This window comes from Macrotis lagotis, chromosome 1 (assembly GCF_037893015.1).
Source record: "Macrotis lagotis isolate mMagLag1 chromosome 1, bilby.v1.9.chrom.fasta, whole genome shotgun sequence".
Taxonomy (NCBI): Eukaryota; Metazoa; Chordata; class Mammalia; order Peramelemorphia; family Peramelidae; genus Macrotis; species Macrotis lagotis.
Genome location: NC_133658.1, coordinates 54708948 through 54727275, shown reverse-complemented (window position 1 = coordinate 54727275; position 18328 = coordinate 54708948). Strand labels below are relative to the sequence as shown.

At 40.5% G+C, this 18328-nt stretch overlaps 1 protein-coding gene across 3 annotated transcripts in view; it reads right to left on the bottom strand.

Annotated features, from left to right (window-relative positions):
- The window catches only part of KLHDC4 (kelch domain containing 4), a 79641-nt gene that overhangs the window by 25829 nt on the left and 35484 nt on the right, over positions 1-18328 (bottom strand). For all 3 annotated transcript variants that reach the window (XM_074201569.1, XM_074201578.1, XM_074201585.1), the window contains 2 exons: positions 7614-7706; positions 5437-5596 (listed from right to left, as the gene is read on the bottom strand). In XM_074201569.1, the coding sequence (XP_074057670.1) occupies positions 5437-5596; positions 7614-7706 (253 nt within the window). The remainder of the gene's footprint in view (positions 1-5436; positions 5597-7613; positions 7707-18328) is intronic.

Here is an 18328-nt window from a genome sequence, read left to right as displayed (position 1 = left end):
AGGTTCAAGTTCTACCTTCTTTGATAATGACTGCCTGCAATGATCTCTCTGTCCTCTGCACAGTTCTCATCTGTTCTCTTCTTTGGTGTTTGCCCAGATTGTATGTTCACTTTCTGGAGAGCAAGACTCTTATTGCTGGTAAATTCCACAGGCTCATTCATGGAGCTGCAGCAGCCCTTCGATCTCCACGAAGTAGAGATGCCTTGGCACAGCATGGATGGCCATGAGGCCAGCTGTTCCAAGGCCTGGGAGCTTCTACTGAACTGGAATGACTGGGTATGGCTCTGAGTGTGGGCCGCGGCTTGCCTATGAGGAAGCATCAGGGTGTGGGGAGCAATGAAGATTGTGAGATGGGAGTCCTTGGCTGAGCATCACCATGGAGAACAAAGGCACTAAGAGAAATCCCTTAGAGAAAAGTTCTCCTCAATGGAACCACAATCACAATTGCCAGACCGTATTTGTGCCCAGTTGGACAATGGGATATTAGAAGCTAAGTTGGCTTAAGTCTGCTGGGTTGCCTAGAGGCAGGCAGCATCACTACAGCCTTAGGCATTTACCAAATGAGGGCCCCTGGGCCAGCCACTTCATTTCTGATGGCCTCAGTTTCCTCATCTGTAATAACAGCACCTGCCTCTGAGGGTTGTGGTGAGGACCAGTGAGATCCTACTGGTGAAGTGCTTGCCTACAGCCCACCTTCCTTGTGCCACCTCATCACCACCACCACCCCGAGAGGTGAGGATGGCTGTGAATAGGTTGGCTCTTCATCCCTTGCCTCTGCATCTCCCCTCACCACAGGCGAGGTATGGTGGAGATGGGAGGCGGCAATGCCCCCTCAGGCCTTCTCTACCCCATCCCCACCTTGCTCCCCCACCTGAGGGCACCAGACCCTACAGTCCAGTTCTGTGACCTTAGGCTTCCTGAGCCTTGCCACACCCTGCAGCAGAACATTCTCAGGGCTACTGCAGGTAGAATGGGAAACGCTATCTCCAGGGCTCACACAGTGCTGGACACAGTCTAAGAGCTGAACAAATGCTTTCTAATCACTCATTCATTCACTCAATCAGACGGGGATGGCAGGGGATGGACCCTTGACCAAAAGTTGGGAAGATAAACATGAGAATGCCAGTCTTGCCCTGGAGGAGGAGAGGCTACAGTCACAGTTCTCAGGCTAGAGAGACAAGGTCTTTGTTAAGAAACCAAATCTTTCCCAGATGTTGAGCAATTTGATGATGCCCAAGAGAACCTTCTCCTCCAGCTCTATGGTGGAGATGCTAGGCTATGCCATGCTATGCCAACAAGGGACACAAGAGCTCTGGGTGTTTCATCCTGGAGAAAGCACCTTCCCCTATGTACACAGACAGGGGGATGAGACCCTGTCCAGTTTCAGAGCAGGCCCTGGAGGGCAAGGAGGAGAGGTGAGGCTGCCCAGCCCTCTACCAGGGGTTTAACCCCTTCAGTTGCTTCCCTGGAAACAAAGAGGGAATTTTTCTAGTTCACTTCCTCTAGGTTGTGCCTAGTGACTGTCTGTAGTGAAGCGTCTGGTTACCTTCTGGGTCTGGTTATTGGAACAGAACTGGAAAACATTTGTATCTCGAGGACAGTCTTTTTCATATGGGGTTCCAAAATGTGACAGGGGCTCATTCTGCCTACTTTTTTATCCACTGAAATATCTAGAAAGGTTTTAAGGGTGGCACCTCCCTAGGACTGCCTGCTCCCTAAGATCCCAGACTCAGACCAATTGTTTTCTGAGGACCAACCAAGATAAATAATAGGTGAGCACAGCTAGTCACCTGGTGATAGCCATAGCATTTGATGAAACAAACCAAAAAAAAAAAAACCCCAATGATTTTCAGTCCTGTGATCCCCTCCTGCATCTGTAGTGACTGTTACAGATTGGTGGGAATGGGGCAGAGCCATCAACCTAGTTTTGAGAACACTCATAAACTTTCCTCTGAGTCCTGAACCTCTCAAGGTGAAATCACTGTACAGGGACCATGCAAGGGGCACAACCACTAGAAGGTTGAACTTTATCAACCTAGGCTTTTGGGTAAAGAACCAAACCAGATGAAAGAAGGGGGGTGCAATCAATGGGGCGGCTCCCAGGGATTCCAGAAAGGGGCAGAGAGGAACTGGCTGGGTAGTTTTAGAACATGCTTCAAAAGTGAAAAGAAACATTTCTTCATCAGACACACAATCACCACAATCATCCTAATGATATGTGTTTGGAAAAAGATCATGAAAATAACTGCAGCTTATATACCAACACAAAGGATGAAGCAGAGAAATTAGATAAAGAATTCAAATGATGATATTCCAATGCACTGGTGCCACTGGTGACTTCACTGCAAAGGTAGAGGAAACATGAGGAAGGGGAACAAATAAATGGGGAAGGACTAATTCAGAAGAAGGAGCAAGAGACCAGAGACTGTAGATTATATAGAAGCTAAAAAGTATCGTGAATTCTTTCTTCAAGAAACCAGCAGAGAGGTAGGATACTTGGTGAGTACCAAACTGTACAAATATTTTTTATAGGAAGGAGAAGTCTTGTTATGGATGTAGCATAGTTAGCTTGCCATGTACAATCAGATCACAGATTCATAAAAAGCAAGAAGGATGAGAAGATTCAGTATACAATTGAAAGAATTTATCAAATTTAATCAAATAAATGAAAAGTTAAAAAATGGAAATTACATCACCACAGACTGTTGTAATTTTATCTTGCCATGAATGCAAAAAGATCAACAGGGTCCATAAAAATCAACAAACTGGTTGATAAGATTTCGACTTTTGAAGCACATGGCTAAGAGAATGGCCAAAGACAATACCAGATTTGAATATGAATTTATTTGTAAAATCTTAAAAGAAGGATGATGAACAAGTACAAGCAATATCATTTCATAAAGCAAAAACAAGCAAAGAATAATAGTGATGAAAGTTTGAAAAAAGGATGTCAATATATCTAAGTGAACTAAGCTATCCCAAGGGCATTTAAGGATGAAAATGGAAGAAGGACTTCAATAGAAGAAAAATAAAAGAGATTTTCAAAAACTCCTCTAACATCCAGAACAGTAGAACCCTCATAGCTGAACCAGATGTGTTTTCAGAGGAGCTAGAAATAGCACTAATAAAGATAAGAACAAGAAAAATAGCAGGATTAGAGCAAACATAAAACAAAGCGACCTATGATGGGTAGTTAGGTGGCACAGTGGATAAAGCATCAGCCCTGGACTCAGAAGGACCTGGGTTCAAATCTAGCCTCAGACACTTAATACTTGCCTAGCTGTGTGACCTTGGCAAGTCACTTAACCCCATTGCTTTGGAAAACACAACCAAAAAACCCAAGTGACCTATAATAGAGACATGATTAGCTTCTCCATGCTTTCCTTTTGTTTCCTGTGTGGGTGTGCATACTTGTGGCACACACACACAGTAAATGTACCATTCCTTCTTCATGTAACAACCAAAAAAATATGAAAATGTCCTGTCTTGAGACCAGGAGTTTTTAGACTCTATTATGTCAAGCACCCCTTTGATAGTTTGGTGAAGTCTATGGACCCCTTCCCAAAAATCATGTTTTTAAATTTTAAAATAAAATGCATAGGACACAAAGGAAACCAAACCTTAGTGAAAATATTTATCCTCCTCATTCCAGTTCATGGACCCCCACCAAATCTGGTCTGTAGAGCCCAGGTTAAGAACCTCTGCTATGGAAGCCAGAAAAAAGGAAAAGTGGGTCAGGTCAGTTTATCTTTGGAAAAGACAGAAATGTATTTATCACATCCACTCAATAACTGTCTCATTTCCACCAGGGCTCTCCCAGGCCACTGGATTTTTTCCTAAGTTGCAGGATTTTCACCAGTCTTCACTAAGATGTGATGCTCAGAACATGAGGCAGGGTGCTGTATTGAGGTTTGGATGCCACATTCTAGGAATAAGCCTGACAAGTCAGCACACATACATGCAGGAAAAAGGAGCCAGGATGGGGAGGAGACAGTATGAATGATGGGCACCAGACACACTGATTTTGGGAAATGGGGGAACAGAGAGAAGATGAGATTTGGGAGGGGCACAGTGACCATCTGCAAGTATTTTCAGGACTGCCCTGGAGAAAAAAAATTAATCTCGTTCTGCTTGGTCCTAGAGGACCAACAGCCAGAAGCTGCCAACAGGCAAATTTCAGTGTAATGCAAGCAAAAGCTTCCTCACATTTAGCTATTAAAAGGGGAATGGATTCTCCCTCCCTGGTGGGTTTCCAATGACAAACTCACAGAGGATATAGAGAAGGGAGGTGAGTTCAGTGGGATGGCTTTATGAATCTCAGAGGTCCTTCCCCCCAGGGAGGTGCTATGATTTGGGGATTATATGTGACAAGCCCTTACAATTAAGAAGTCTCTGAGTGCTTCAAAAGATTTATTTCCAACTTAACTCAACCCTGACAAAGCCAGAGTAAAATGTTGGCCTTCAATTAAAAAGTCTCCAAAGACAGAAGACTTGATAACTTAAGAAAACCAGATCATACTCTTGATTATTAATACCAATGCCCTTTGCAAATGCAAAGCATTTTTCAAATTAATTCTCACAACAAGCCCAAGAAGGAGGTCCCAATAACACCATTCTACATAGAAGGAAACAGAGACAAACAAAAGTGAAGTCACCTGCCCAGGATCAGAGTCAGTGAATGTCTGGGGCAGGATTTGAATTCAGCATGAATTATGAACCGCCTCAAACTGCAAATTATTTTATCTCTCTACTAGGAATAACTACTTAATGTCTATCAGGAGGCTAACCTTCTGAAATAAGAAGGAGGATCCCCTCCTTCATCGATGGAGGGAAGCACTATGGAACCATGAAAAGAACAGCACCTCTGGTAACAGAGGCCTGGCTTCAGTCCTGCCTGCTGAATAAGTCTCCTAATCTCTCTGGGCCACAGTTTGTAAACTGAGGCATAGGACCAGATGGCCTCAAAGGTTCCTTCAGCCCTCATTCTCTGGCCCTGCATGCTGCTGGGCAGAGGGAGGTTAGAATGTGGTAACATACCTCCACAGGGTTTTTCTTCAAACAGGGACTCTTTGGGGCAGCTAGGTAGTGCAGTGGATAAAGCACTGGCCCTGGAGTCAGGGCCTGAGTTCAAATTCGGACTCAGATACTTAATAATTGCCTAGCTGTGTGACCGTGGCAAGTTACTAGACCCCATTGCCTTAAATAAAGGAAAAAAAAAAAGAAAATGGCTTTCTTCAAACAGGACTCATCCTGCTACAGAGGACCACAAAGTGAATCTGTTTTTGCCTGTTTCAAGTATTGAGCTCAGAAGTAAACAAGTAATAATTAAAAACAAACAAAGAAACAAAAAGCTCTTGGCCAAGACCCTCAGATGCCTTTCCTTGCAATAGAGACATTGAGACCAAGGGTCTGACTTTTCTGCATGAGGCCTCCTACCTGTTTGGAGTAGCCACCATAGATAATGATGGTGCCCTCTGAGGAGACGGACATCTGACAGCCAGACCGCGGCGTGGGACCTGTCCCTGTTGGAGACAGCTTGCTCCACGTATACGTGTCCAGGCTAAAGGCATACACATCATTGTAATAGATGTAATCCCTGGTTAAAATAAAGGCCACAGAATACAAACCATTAGAGTAGACTCTACAAGTCACAAAAAATACCAGAAAAGGAACTCATTACAGTCAAGAAAACCAATGCAAGGAAGAGTCCAACAGTCCCAGCAAGACAAGCAGACTGCTTTACAATTGTGTTTGTGATGCATGGAACACAGTGAGTGACTTCAGGAGAAAAATGTGGCCAGAGGGATTCTTTGGCATCAATACATAAAACACTGACCATTCAATTCTTTACTCTCCTTTCCCTAAAACAATGTCTTATTTCTCACAGTTTTCAGAAGAGTAACCTACCAACAGCTCCACTAGACCAGCATGCACAGTGCTTCATACAAGTCACCCACGGTACCAGTATAAGACAGTGAGGTGATCGTGGCACTCCCTAGAGAAATGAAGGAAGGAGCAAATTATAAGGCTCAAGTGGCTTATCAATAAGGAAGTTGATAAGACTGTCAACTTAAGCCCCAGAAGGAGACCTGGTTCCCTTAGGGGCAGAGCCTCTGAACAAGCTTGCACAAGGCAAGAACCCAATCACAATCTCCAGGAAAGGAGACTATCAGAGAAAGTCCAAGAAGGGCCAGGGGAACTCGTGAAGGCATTTTTCCCAGGTCATGTTTGGTCAAGAGTGAGCAGCTGGGGTTCTAAAGAGACCAAGGGGCCCCAGGCAGAGCAGAAAAGCTGGACACTTCCTTTGCAGCTGCCTCCGCACCTTCTTGCTTGGATGATTGTGGCAGCTTTCTGATTTACCTCCCTGCCTTAAGTGTCTTTCACTTCCCCTGGGTCCTCCACAACATGCATGCCAGTGTGTGTCCCCCATCGGACTGTGGTCTCCTCGAGGAGAGGGGATGGTCTGGTCTTTCTTTCCATCCCTGACACTTAAGACAGCATCTGGCACACATGAATAAATGCTGGCTGATTTGTTGATTTGACTTTTGGAGACAAGAAAACTAAGACACAAGGGAAGTAACTAGACTAAAGGCCATAGTTAGTGAGACACAAACCTGTCTTGTAGCTCCAAATTCACCTTGCCACTTTCTAGCCCATCCTGTCTTTCTGTGTGGGGTCAAGCAACATATCTAAGGTCATCCTTAGAGACATGTTTCATATGGAATGCTAGAAAGTTATTCTATTACAATCTACTCTAGAAGAGACCACTTTCACAGCTTTTCAGATTCCATCACTTTTTTTCCAAGTGTGCATCAAAAAGTTAACCATCTTTAATTCACTGAAGTTAAAAGTTGACTGTCAACACTTCTGAATTAAAATTTTCAAGAGATTTAACTTCCTAACTAGTCAGTGACTTAATTCCCACAGATACATTTCTCTATCAGCGAACATCTGAAAGATCAAAAAAAAAAGTCAAGGATTTCTAATGACAAGATCTTCTGGCTGTCACAATGCCTAGAATACAGCAAGTCTTTAAAAGGCTTGCTGACTGACTGAAAAAAATTGAGGCAGTGCTCCCTCCTGAAGAACCAAAGTCCCCCAAAACTAGTCTCTGCCCAAATGGCTAAAACATGGGCTGACATCGATAGAGACAGCTAAAACGACAGAATCATGACTTACAGATGTCTTCTGAATCCTTATCTTTAGGATGCTCAATGTCAAAAATGAAAATTAAGCATTATTATGTTTCCCCTAAGGCATCCCTTGAAAAACCAGACTCCTTTGAGAATCTTTACAGGTAACAAATGTCTCACCAACCATGAGATTTTCCTCATACTGGAAGTCTTCTCATGGTGTTCAGATAGGGACCCTTTAGGACACTATATATTCTGCTCAGGAGGGGCCTCTGGGGTTGCTGCTACCTTTGAGACTTGGTGGTTCTGTCAGCCAAAATGGTGCAAAAGAACTAGTTGGGTCCTTGTTGCTTCAATCAAATTAAAGAACAGAACAGGAAGTTTGAGAGGAAAGGGCTAGCTAATAATGTTTCATCATGGAGTGAAACAGGATAAAACAGAACATTCATATAATTAATTCTCAACCAATAGTATACTAACCTTGTACTCTCATGGAATCCCCCAAAGATGATTAACTGTCTCTTGCAAGGCACCATTCGATGTCCGCTCCTGCCTGAAGGCCCCCCAGTTGCCCTGAAATGCAATGATCAGGAAGGGTGAACTCATTGAGGAATTTTTGTTGTTAAGTTTTAATGTAAATTACTGTAGTGTCTTATTTTAATATCATTTCCTATTTTCTCAGGAATTCCTTGAGCTCTGACCCTCAGCATGGTCAGTCTCTAAAAGCTAGAAGGTTCTGTGTTGCTTCTGACACACACCAGTTGTGTGATCTGAAACAAGTCATTCAATCTTGGTCAACTAGGGGATGCAGTGGAGAGAGAGAGCTGGGCCTGGAGTCAGAAAGACCTGAGTTCAAATCTAGTCTCATAACCTTTCTGAGCTTTAAGTCAAGAGAATCTGAGGGCCAAATCCATTGCCCAAGAACTAAGAATGGTTTTTAAATACAACTAAATTATATTTAAAGTTTTCAATATAAAAACCATCTTTCAGGGATGTTATGAGGAACCAGAGATGACCAACACTTTCTTTAGTTTGCTGATCTTTACTCTAGGTAGCACTTAAGATTCTCAGGTTCCTTCTAGTTCTAAATCGATAGAACTATGCATTTAAAGTTCTTTAGAAACAACTGTTATTACATGTTCACACATCTTCTACAGCTCCCTAACTCAGTATCATGAAAATATTTTTTTCTTCAAAAGCCTTGAAATAAAAGGGTGCTCATGGACTCTGAAACAGTTGAACAATGTATAACTAAGTAATGGAAAGGAATATAATTGCTCCATAAAAACAAAGATCCTAACTCAGTCAGAGAAACAAAGGAAGAATTATATGAAATAACCCAGAGTGAAGAAAACTGATGCACAATGCAAATGGAGGTATCATGGAAAGGCAACTGAACTCAGACTAAATGTCGACAGCTGGTTTCATCCTGGAAAATTGATGACAGGACTGTGGAGGAAGGCAGCACATGTGTGTTAGATGCAGTCTGAGTCATCTCATGGGGCTGCTGGGGGAGGGGTGGGGCACGCTGTTCTCCCCCAAATGAGTTTCTTAAGGGGGTGGGTAGGGAGCCTGAGACTGGTCCACTCTCTGGACTTGCACACCATGCCCCACCTCAGCCCCGACCACTTCCCATCACTCTTTCTCTATTAGAATGTAAGCTCCTAGGGGGCAGGGGAAGTCTTTCTTTTTGCTTGTATTTGTAGCCCTGGGGCTCAGTACCAGGTCAGGGACATTCTGCTTGTTAGTTTGATTTTGTTCTTTGTTCCAAGGAAGGGTTCTATGGGAGAAAGGAGAGAGTAGCTGAACATCAAAAGATTAGGGCATTAAACAAAAGTTATCAATACACTTTTTAAAAGATCTAGCTAGTGATGAAAAATACATGTTTTATTTAATATTTCCATTGGAAACCTTTCAAACATAATTTTGCCTTAAATTTGCTGAGATCTTTGAAACTGTTTCTTCATAATCTTTCTCTCTGGTCTATCCACGTCTGAAAAACAAGTGTTAGGGTCCTTACTCTTTCTTACTTGCTTTATTAAACACTTAGATGCCATTTATATACGTTATTTAATATTATATTCAGGTTCATACAGTCAGCCTGTGACAAAGCACAGAATTACTCTGTTGAAGTATTTAATCGATACTGCTTGATTTCTATGGCATCTTTAAGCATAATATGTTGTTTCCTTTTTATCTCTTTGACATTATCAATTTTCTACTGTTGCTGTATCCAAAATCTTGATTTTAAATTCTATTTTTTAAAATCACATGAAGCACAATACATTTTGTTCCAGCCTCACATTTTAATTCTGTGTCTTTCTGTTTTAGTGTTTCTTGTCTAGTTCTACAGCAATCTGTTGCAATTTATTTTCTTAACCACTTTGAAATTTAGTATTTCTTCCAATAAATCCTATTTTTTCCTTCTTTTAAACTGGCTTTAGGTCTTCTGGTATAGTTTGCATTTACCATTCTCATCCTATTCATTCACCAAGAATCATCCCCTCCCACCCATAGGTTAACAAGACAAAGTTCAAAATCTTTGTATCTATACTTTTATTGTAACAATTCTTTTTTTAATTCTTCCATTCCTCAGAATTCTTTCAATTTCCTTTTCCTAACCTAACTCTTAGATCAACATTCATCTGGATTTCCCTCTCTCAAGAAATGCTAATTTAATTCATTCCTTTCCTTAAGGCATTTACCTTCTAGAATACCCTAGGATGTATCTACAATGGATGGCTTTTGCACATTTTCTTTTTTTAATTCTTTGACCTTCATGTAAGACACAGCTTCTAGAGGAAAAAACCTAGTCCTAGTGCCCTGCTCTTGATTCTAGCTCAACTAAGAGATTACTGATTTTTTTGCCCTATTTGTCTGAAGGAAATTTATTTTGTGGAGTTCTATTTTTCAGGAATATTAATTCATGAAGAAAGGAGAATGGTGAGATGGAAACAGTTCTAGGTTAAGAAGCAAGACTACCAGGCTTAATTCACACTTTACTTACTGGGTCAGCCATAGTTCCTTGATAGATCTCAGTCCCAGGAAACCTAGAAATTTACTTGCCCACTGGTCAGGCCCAAATAAAGCATGGGACACGATCCAAAGAAGTACACTGCCTGCCCAGTGAAGATGCAATCCAGTACAAAAAGCAAGGTCCCTAAGGCATTCTCTGATCTCTTGGAAAAGGTATTTTGGGGTTCCCAGAATGAACTTCATTTTGATTTGTTCCCCAAGATCTTGTACTCAATTTCCAGCCCCTTAAACTCTATGAACCTAAGATAGGTTAGGAAGTGGGTCCAGCTACTAAGCCACAGACCACCATCCATCCCTGGAGTCCCTCTTGCCTAGGGAAAAGTACATTTGGTACTCAGGGATTTTACCCCATTTGAAAACTCTAGATCCAAGTGGTCCCATTCAAAGGATAATAATTAACTAATCTAAAATACAAATTCTTTTTTTTTTTAATGTTTTTGCAAGGCAAATGAGGTTAAGGACACACAGCTAGGTAATTATTAAGTGTCTGAGACGATTTGAACCCAGGTACTCCTGACTCCAGGGCCAGTGCTTTATTATCCACCTAGCTGCCCCTAGAATACAAATTCTAATCTAAGAAACACTGACTGTATAATTTATCTTTCTCGCTTTAACTTCTTTTTGAAGTTAATCCTAAATGCTTTGTACTCTCAATGGCCCTCAGGCAAAATGAGAACTAGGAAGAAGAAAAAATATTAGCTTAGTTTCTAAATCTCGGATAAGGGGTGAATTTTTTTGTGATGGATCCCTTTGCTAGTGTGGTGAATTCAGTCTATGAATGCCTCAAAATAAGATTTTTTAAAATGCATTTTTAAAGTACAGAAAATAGCTATTGAAATAGCAATAAAAAAATTTTAATAAAACAAACCCTGCTAGGGAGGCATATAAAAAATGAGTTTAGGGGTGGCTAGGTGTCACAGTGGATAAAGCACAGGCCCTGAAGTCAGGAGTACCTGAGTTCAAATCCGGTCTCAGACAAAAATTACCTAGCTGTGTGGCCTTGGGCAAGACACTTAACTCCATTTACCTTGCAAAAAAAAAAACCAACCTAAAAAAAAAAAGAATGAGTTTATTGCTTAGTCCTTTCTTACTATATGGATACTTTGGCCTCCCTTAAATTTGTTTTGCTTGATGAATTTGCAATCCAAATATCTTGATGCTATAAAATGAATGACCTAAATTATCTTCCCTTTGGATGAAAGTTCATCCCTTTTCACTGAAAGACTTCTATTGATGCTCATTTGTAGGATATTATTTGCTTTCTGGAATATCATATTATCATTGTTCCTTTCAGTTCTTAGAAAGAAAAATAGTCTTACACAATTGGGATTGCTTTTTCTTGAAATCTTAAGGGTTTAATTCAAGCTGCTTCTAAAATGCTTAATGCTAAAAGTTCTGGTACTTGATCACAACGTAAATGGGTGGATTAAACTTGGTTTCTAGCTTTTTAATATACTGAATTCTATCAACGTATACTTATCTGGACAATTTTCTCTAAAAATCTAATTACTTTAATTAAGAAACTTATTATCTCACTTTCTTCTTAAAGACCTATGACTCCTAGATAAGCTTTGTGCATTCTAACTTCAAAATCATTTGCTTTCTTTTGAAGAGATAGTCCAAGGATTCTCCCAATCTTGTGTGCTGATTTATTCTGACAATCTATTTTTTCACTCTACATTTTTATTTCCAAATCAGTCATTAGCTTTCAGAGTATTACTGTAGGACAGCGTCTGCTCTAACTATTCTCCTCTTTGTTCTCCTGATTTCTTCTTTCAAGGTTCTAATTTCTATTCTTCCTTTTCTTTACTGCTCTTCAGAAACATTTTGAGTTTACTGGTGCTTTTTAAAATTATAATTCCTGCACATTTTGCGGTAGTTAGAGTTGTATTTTAATCTCTCATTTGCTGATTTCAGATCTTTTTTCTTACTTTCTAGTATTTTATTAATCGTTTTACAACCTCTTCTTGATCATTTTTTCTTATTCCCTAGTATTTAATTAATTGTATTAGGGCCTCTTTTTGATGTTTCTTCATTCTTTCATCTTGGTCTTTCTGGTGGCAAGTTCTTTCCTATTCTTATTTCTCCACTGGACACCTTTCTTGCAATTCTGAGAGTAACTGACACCAGACGAATGGCTTCTAACTTGGTCATCTCACTGCAAGTCCTACAATGGCTCATTTAGGTTTGGTCAAAAAGAGCATGGGACCAAGCACCCATCCCTGGGGCATTCTACTGAGGACCTGCTTCCATGGTGAAACTGATCCATGAACAACGACCCTTTGAGTCAGAACATGCACCAATCAGAACATCCATGAGTGCTTTATCTTCTAAGACATTTCTTCATCTTTTCCAGAATTCTCTTCGTCTACTAGTTTAGTGTCTACCCCAAAAGATAAAGAGATCTGTTTGACATGATACATTCTTGATGAAACCATAGGCTCTCTGCTATCAAAACTTTTTTTCTGAATGTTTGGTGACCTTCTGCATGGTTGCCAAATGATCCATTCTAGACTCTTTCCAAGAAGTAAAGTTCAAATACATTGGCCCATGGTTTGTGGACTTCATTCTCTTCCCTTTTTTGAAAACTGGGTCATCTGCCCTTTTAAAATCTTGTGGTTTCTCCTATTTTCCATTACAGCTCTACACTGGCATCTTTTAGTTCTTTCAGAACCCAAGACTGTAGTTCATCTAGGGAAGGGGAATTGAATTCATCAAGAACCAGGTGTTCTTGATTTCCTAACTTAACTTGAATAATTTCCCACCTAAGTATCATGTCCATCTAAGACTAAATACTATTTAAAAAGTCACTCCAATATTCTCCCTAAGGTGGTATTAAGTCTGCTCCCTGACAATAGCATTATGAAAGAATTTCACAGTATTATTAATTCTGAATGAACAAGTTATTTTTTGTAGCCACTTAGCTTCTTGATTATTTTTAATGGGGCCAGTAGCAAATTTATATTTGTAGCAGATTTTATATACTTATATTTATATATGTATTTAATAATGACAACAGAAAAAAATTGTGTCTCACAGGATCTTGATTAAGAGAGAAACATGGAATTCCAAATCATATTTAAAAATAAATTATAGGGGCGGAGCCAAGATGGTGACAAGAGCAGATCCTGTCTTAGGCGCTCTCTCATAAGTCTACAAAACTAAGGACTCTAAATTTTTGAGAGACAGAACCCACACAGGGACCCAGTGAGGCAGTTCTCCTACTCAAGGTAACCTTGGAAAAGAGCATAAAGGCTCTGCTCCCTAGGGTTGGAGGGGCAGCCCGCCAGAGGGGTAGCCCACCAGAACGAAAGAACTTCAGCCTCTGGGAGGCAGCCCCGCAGCTCACAGGAGCGGGGGGAGTTTCCTGACTTACGCCCTGGGGAGCATTGGGCACAAATTGGGAGAACAGCTGGGGGACCTCTGCCAGAGTCAGCACATGAAGCCCACCCCTCAGGGCACACAGCAAGCAGCAAGGCAATCCAGATCCAGGAAACAGAAGCAGGAGGAGCCCCCAGGACATGAACCCATTGAACCTAGGGAAGAGAGTGAAGAGAGACTGCAGAGCTCTGTCCTCTGTCCCTGGAACAGGACTCTGCGGTTCTGACCACATTCAGATCCTGATCGCAGTCTAGGCCCCCCCCCCCATAGAACAGCAGGGCCCCCCCCACCTCAGCCCCGTGGCAGAGGGGGGCGCATATGGTCATTCACAGACCAGGAGGGTGGACAGAGCCTCCACACTGAGATCCTTGTGGGAGTGTCCCAAAAGCTCAGGAAGCACCCCAAAACCTGACCCAAGCTGGGAAAAAGAGCAAGCAGAGAAAAAAGAGGAACACCACTGAGAAATATTTTGCATATGAGCCCAAGAAGGATCAAAACACTCAGTCTGAAGATGAGGAAGCATAAGCTCCTGCATCTAAAGACTCCAAGAAAAACAGAAATTGGGCTCAGGCTATGACAGAGTTCAAAAAATAATTTGAAAATCAAATGAGGGAGTTAGAAGGAAAAACTGGGAAGAGAAATGAGAGAGATGCAGAAAAACATGAAAATGAAGTCAGCAGCCTAGTCAAGGAAATCCAAAAAAATTCTGAAGAAAATAGCATGCTAAAAACCAGCTTAGGTCAAATGGATAAAACAGTTCAAAAAGTTATTGAGGAGAAGAATGCTTTAAAAAGCAAAATTGGCCAGATGGAAAAAGAGATAAGAAAACTCTCTGAGGAGAACAAATCCTTCAAACAAAGAATAGAATTCAAGGAGATTGATGAATTTACCAGAAATCAGGAATCAATACTTCAAAACCAAAAAAATGAAAAATCTCATTGAAAAAACAACTGAAATGGAAAACAGACTTAGGAATGATAATTTAAAAATTATTGGAATACCTGAAAGTCATGATCAGGAAAAGAGCCTTGACATCATTTTCAAAGAATTACTACAGGAAAATTGCCCTGATATCCTAGAAGTAGAGGGCAAAATAGAAATGGAGAGAATCCACAGATCCCCCTGAGAAAGAGATCCCAAAAAACCAACCCCCAGGAATATTATAGCCAAGTTCCAGAAACTCCCAAGTCAAAGAGAAAATCTTACAAGCAGCCAGAAGGACACAGTTCAAATATTGTGGAGCTGCAGTCAGGATCACACAGGACTTAGCAGCAACCACACTGGAAGCTCATAGGGCTTGGAATACAATATACCGGAAGGCAAAAGAGCTTAGAATGCAGCCAAGAATCAACTACCCAGCAAGGCTGAATGTCCTCTTCCAGGGAAAAAGATGGACTTTCAATGAACCAGAGGAATTTCAGATGTTTCTGTTGGAATGGCCAGAGCTGAACAGAAGGTTTGATCTTCAGATACAGGACTCAGGTGAAGCATGGAGATTAGAGGAGAAGGGGAAAATATGAGGGACTTAATGATGATGAACTGCATGTATTCCTGCATAGAAAAATGACACTGATAATACTCATATGAATCTTCTCAGTTAATAGAGCAAGTAGAGGGAGCTTTTATAGTTGAAGCACAGGAGAAAGCTGAATTTGAAGATAAAAATATGGTGTAAAAATGGAGTCAATAGGAAAAAGGGAAATGTAATGGGAGAAAGAAAAAGGAGAGGGGGAAAAGGCCAGGATATTTCATATAATAAGATTTTTCTTTATTACAATGAGCTATTGCAATGATATGGAAGAGGGGAAGGCAAGGGGTAATGAGGGAATCTTTGCTCTCATCAGAGGTGGCTAGGAGAGGGAACAGCATATATACTCAATGGGGTATAGGCATCTGGAGTAAGAAGGAGGAGGGAGCAGGGGGAAGGGGTGGGGATGTGAATGAAGGAGGAGAGGATAGACCATGGGGGGAGAGTGGTCAGATATAACACATTTTCTTCTTTACTTCTTGCAAAGGGCTGGGATTGGAAGGCCTGTCCGGACTATAGGGCCAGGTGGATGCTGGGCCTAAGGGGTGGTATGGGGGCTCAGGGCCTCTTGGACCCAGGACCAAGGATCTGTCTGCTGCGTCACTCAGCTATCCTACAGCAGAGTCACAGTGAAAGAAGAGAGAAAATATAGTACATGGTAGTGGAGAAATATGAAAGGAGGGAGTTGCAATCAGCAATGGCAATGGTGGAAAAATATGGAAGTAACTTTTGTGATGGACTTATCATAAAGAATGTGATCCACCCGCGACAGAGTTGTTGGTGTTGAAACAAAGACTGAAGCACATTTTTTAATTATTATTTTGGGGGATGGTGCAGGGCAAATGGGGCTGGGTGGCCTGCCTGGGGCCACATAGCAGGGTGATTGTTGGATGTCTGAGGCCGGATTTGGCCCCAGGTGCTCCTGGCTCAAGGGCCAATGCTCCGTCTGCCACCCAGCCACCCCTACTATTATTACTATTTTATTTTATTTTGGATCTTTTTTTTGTCTTTTTTTGGTTTTTTCAGGGCAGTGGGGTTGGGGTGGCTTGCATGTCACATATCTGGGTGACTGTTGGGTGTACGGGGCCGGATATGGGCTCAGGTGCTCCTGGCTCCAGGGCTGGGGCTCCATCCATTGCGCCACCTGGCCATACCTACAATTATTACTATTATTTTTTAATTTTAATTTTATTCTCTCCCCTTTACTTTATCGCTCAAGCGAGTCTATATTTTTTGGGGGGAGGGGGTATTTTGTTTACTCTTAAACAAGAATATTTTATTAATTATTAATGTATAAAAAACATTATTTGTATAAAATGAGAATAAATATATATTAAATATAAAAGTAAATAAATAAATAGATAGATAAATAAATTATAGGGGGAGGCTAGGTAGCACAGTGGATAGAACACCAACCCTAGAGTCAGGAGTACCTGAGTTCAAATCTGGCCTCAGACACTTAATAATTACCTAGCTTGTGTGGCCTTGGGGCAAGCCACTTAACCCCACTGCCTTGTAAAAACTAAAAAAAAAAAAAAAAAAATTACATACACACATTTTAGGATGTAAGATATTAAAAATGTACCTCATTATAACAGGAAATTTGGAGCAAATATGATAAATAATTTACTCTTTTGCAAGGAAACCACATGAAAAATTCAAATTAGGTAACAACCCCTGAAAAATTATTATTATTAATACTTTTTCCTAATAAACTCCACTAGCTGCCTCAGGCCTTTGGAACAATGACTATATTTCATATTCTATTCTTCCTTCCTCCCTCCGCTTCTCATCAAAAGGAGATCCTGTACAAAATCATATTTTCATATTAACTTCTTCAAAGGTCAGGCTCCAATGTTTTCTAAGTCTTTTAACTTTTCCTTCCAGAGACAATCTTAACCCTCTATGTTCTAATTGGTGCATGTTCTGACTCAAAGGGTCATTGTTAATAGATCAGTTTCAACATGGCAGTAGGGCCACAGTAGAAAGCCCCAGGGATGGTGCTTGGTGCCATGCTAATGTTGTTTTTAGTATAGACTTCTTTAAAGCAAAGATGCTCTGATCATCTAATTTGGGGTGACAATAGGCAAAAGTGTACAAACCAATACTTCCTATGCTCATTTTTTTAAAAAGACATATTGAAGAGAACTTAAACAATGTGTTTTACACTCACTAGATGTTCAAAAGATACTTACTGATAAAGATGGATATAAGAAAGTGGGGAGGGGGAAGAAGTTACTGTACCATTTTAAAATACCAATACCAGAGAACTGACTAGGAATCTGTGAGCTTGACAAGATACAGAAATGACCATCCATTAAAGTGTGCAGAGCTAAACGACTTTGGGGGGGGGGGGGTGTCATATATATCATGAGCAATCAATGAACAGTACTAAACAATCATGGTTAATACCATAATAATCTTTGTTGACTTTAAGTCAACCCCCAAAAGTTTATGACTATAAAATTATAAGCTGTCATTTTTGGTATGTTGAGTTTTTTTAAAAAAATATTTTATTTAATTGACACAGTTAACTGATGATTTAAGAGTACCTAAGGAAGATCAAATCTGGGGAAATTCCTAAGATCTCACATAGCAGAAATGAGAAAACTTGTTCAAACAAGAGATGCCAATAAAGATCTCCTGTATTTTTCAGTTTTAGTTCTTGGTCAATTTATATTTTATTTAATATATTTAATCTTTTGAGAAATGGTTAATGCCATAGTATGGTTCACTCTCAGGTTTAGAGAATCCTAAGGAGACAAAACTACAGGGTTATCTTTCTACTTTATGGAGGCAACAGATCACATCTGGGCTATTTAATTCCTTTTTCAGGTTGTGAAGTGACATAGGTCCAGGATAAAGTAGACTATTGTAGCTTATGAAATTATCTTATAGTCTATGTCACCATTTATATCTAGATAGTGTAACAAAAGGAAAGGTTGGAAGTAGATTTAAAGTTCTTTTTCAATCATCTAGTCTTGAGGGCAGATATTTGAGAAGCTGAAATTGGACATTTAAAAGAATAAAGAAAGGAAGGAACATGATGGTTATTTACACAGTTAATAATTCTGTTAGTTATACCTTATATGTAGTCATCTATGCTGCAAAACAAAGACAAAAGAGGTCTTGAAAAGCTCTCTTTCTTCAATTAGCATTATCTAGATTTTCAAAGTTTAGGGTATTTTCCAAGTTTTATTTGTGGTTCCCTGTTGTTCATTTTCCATCTAAATGATTAGACATCACTCAA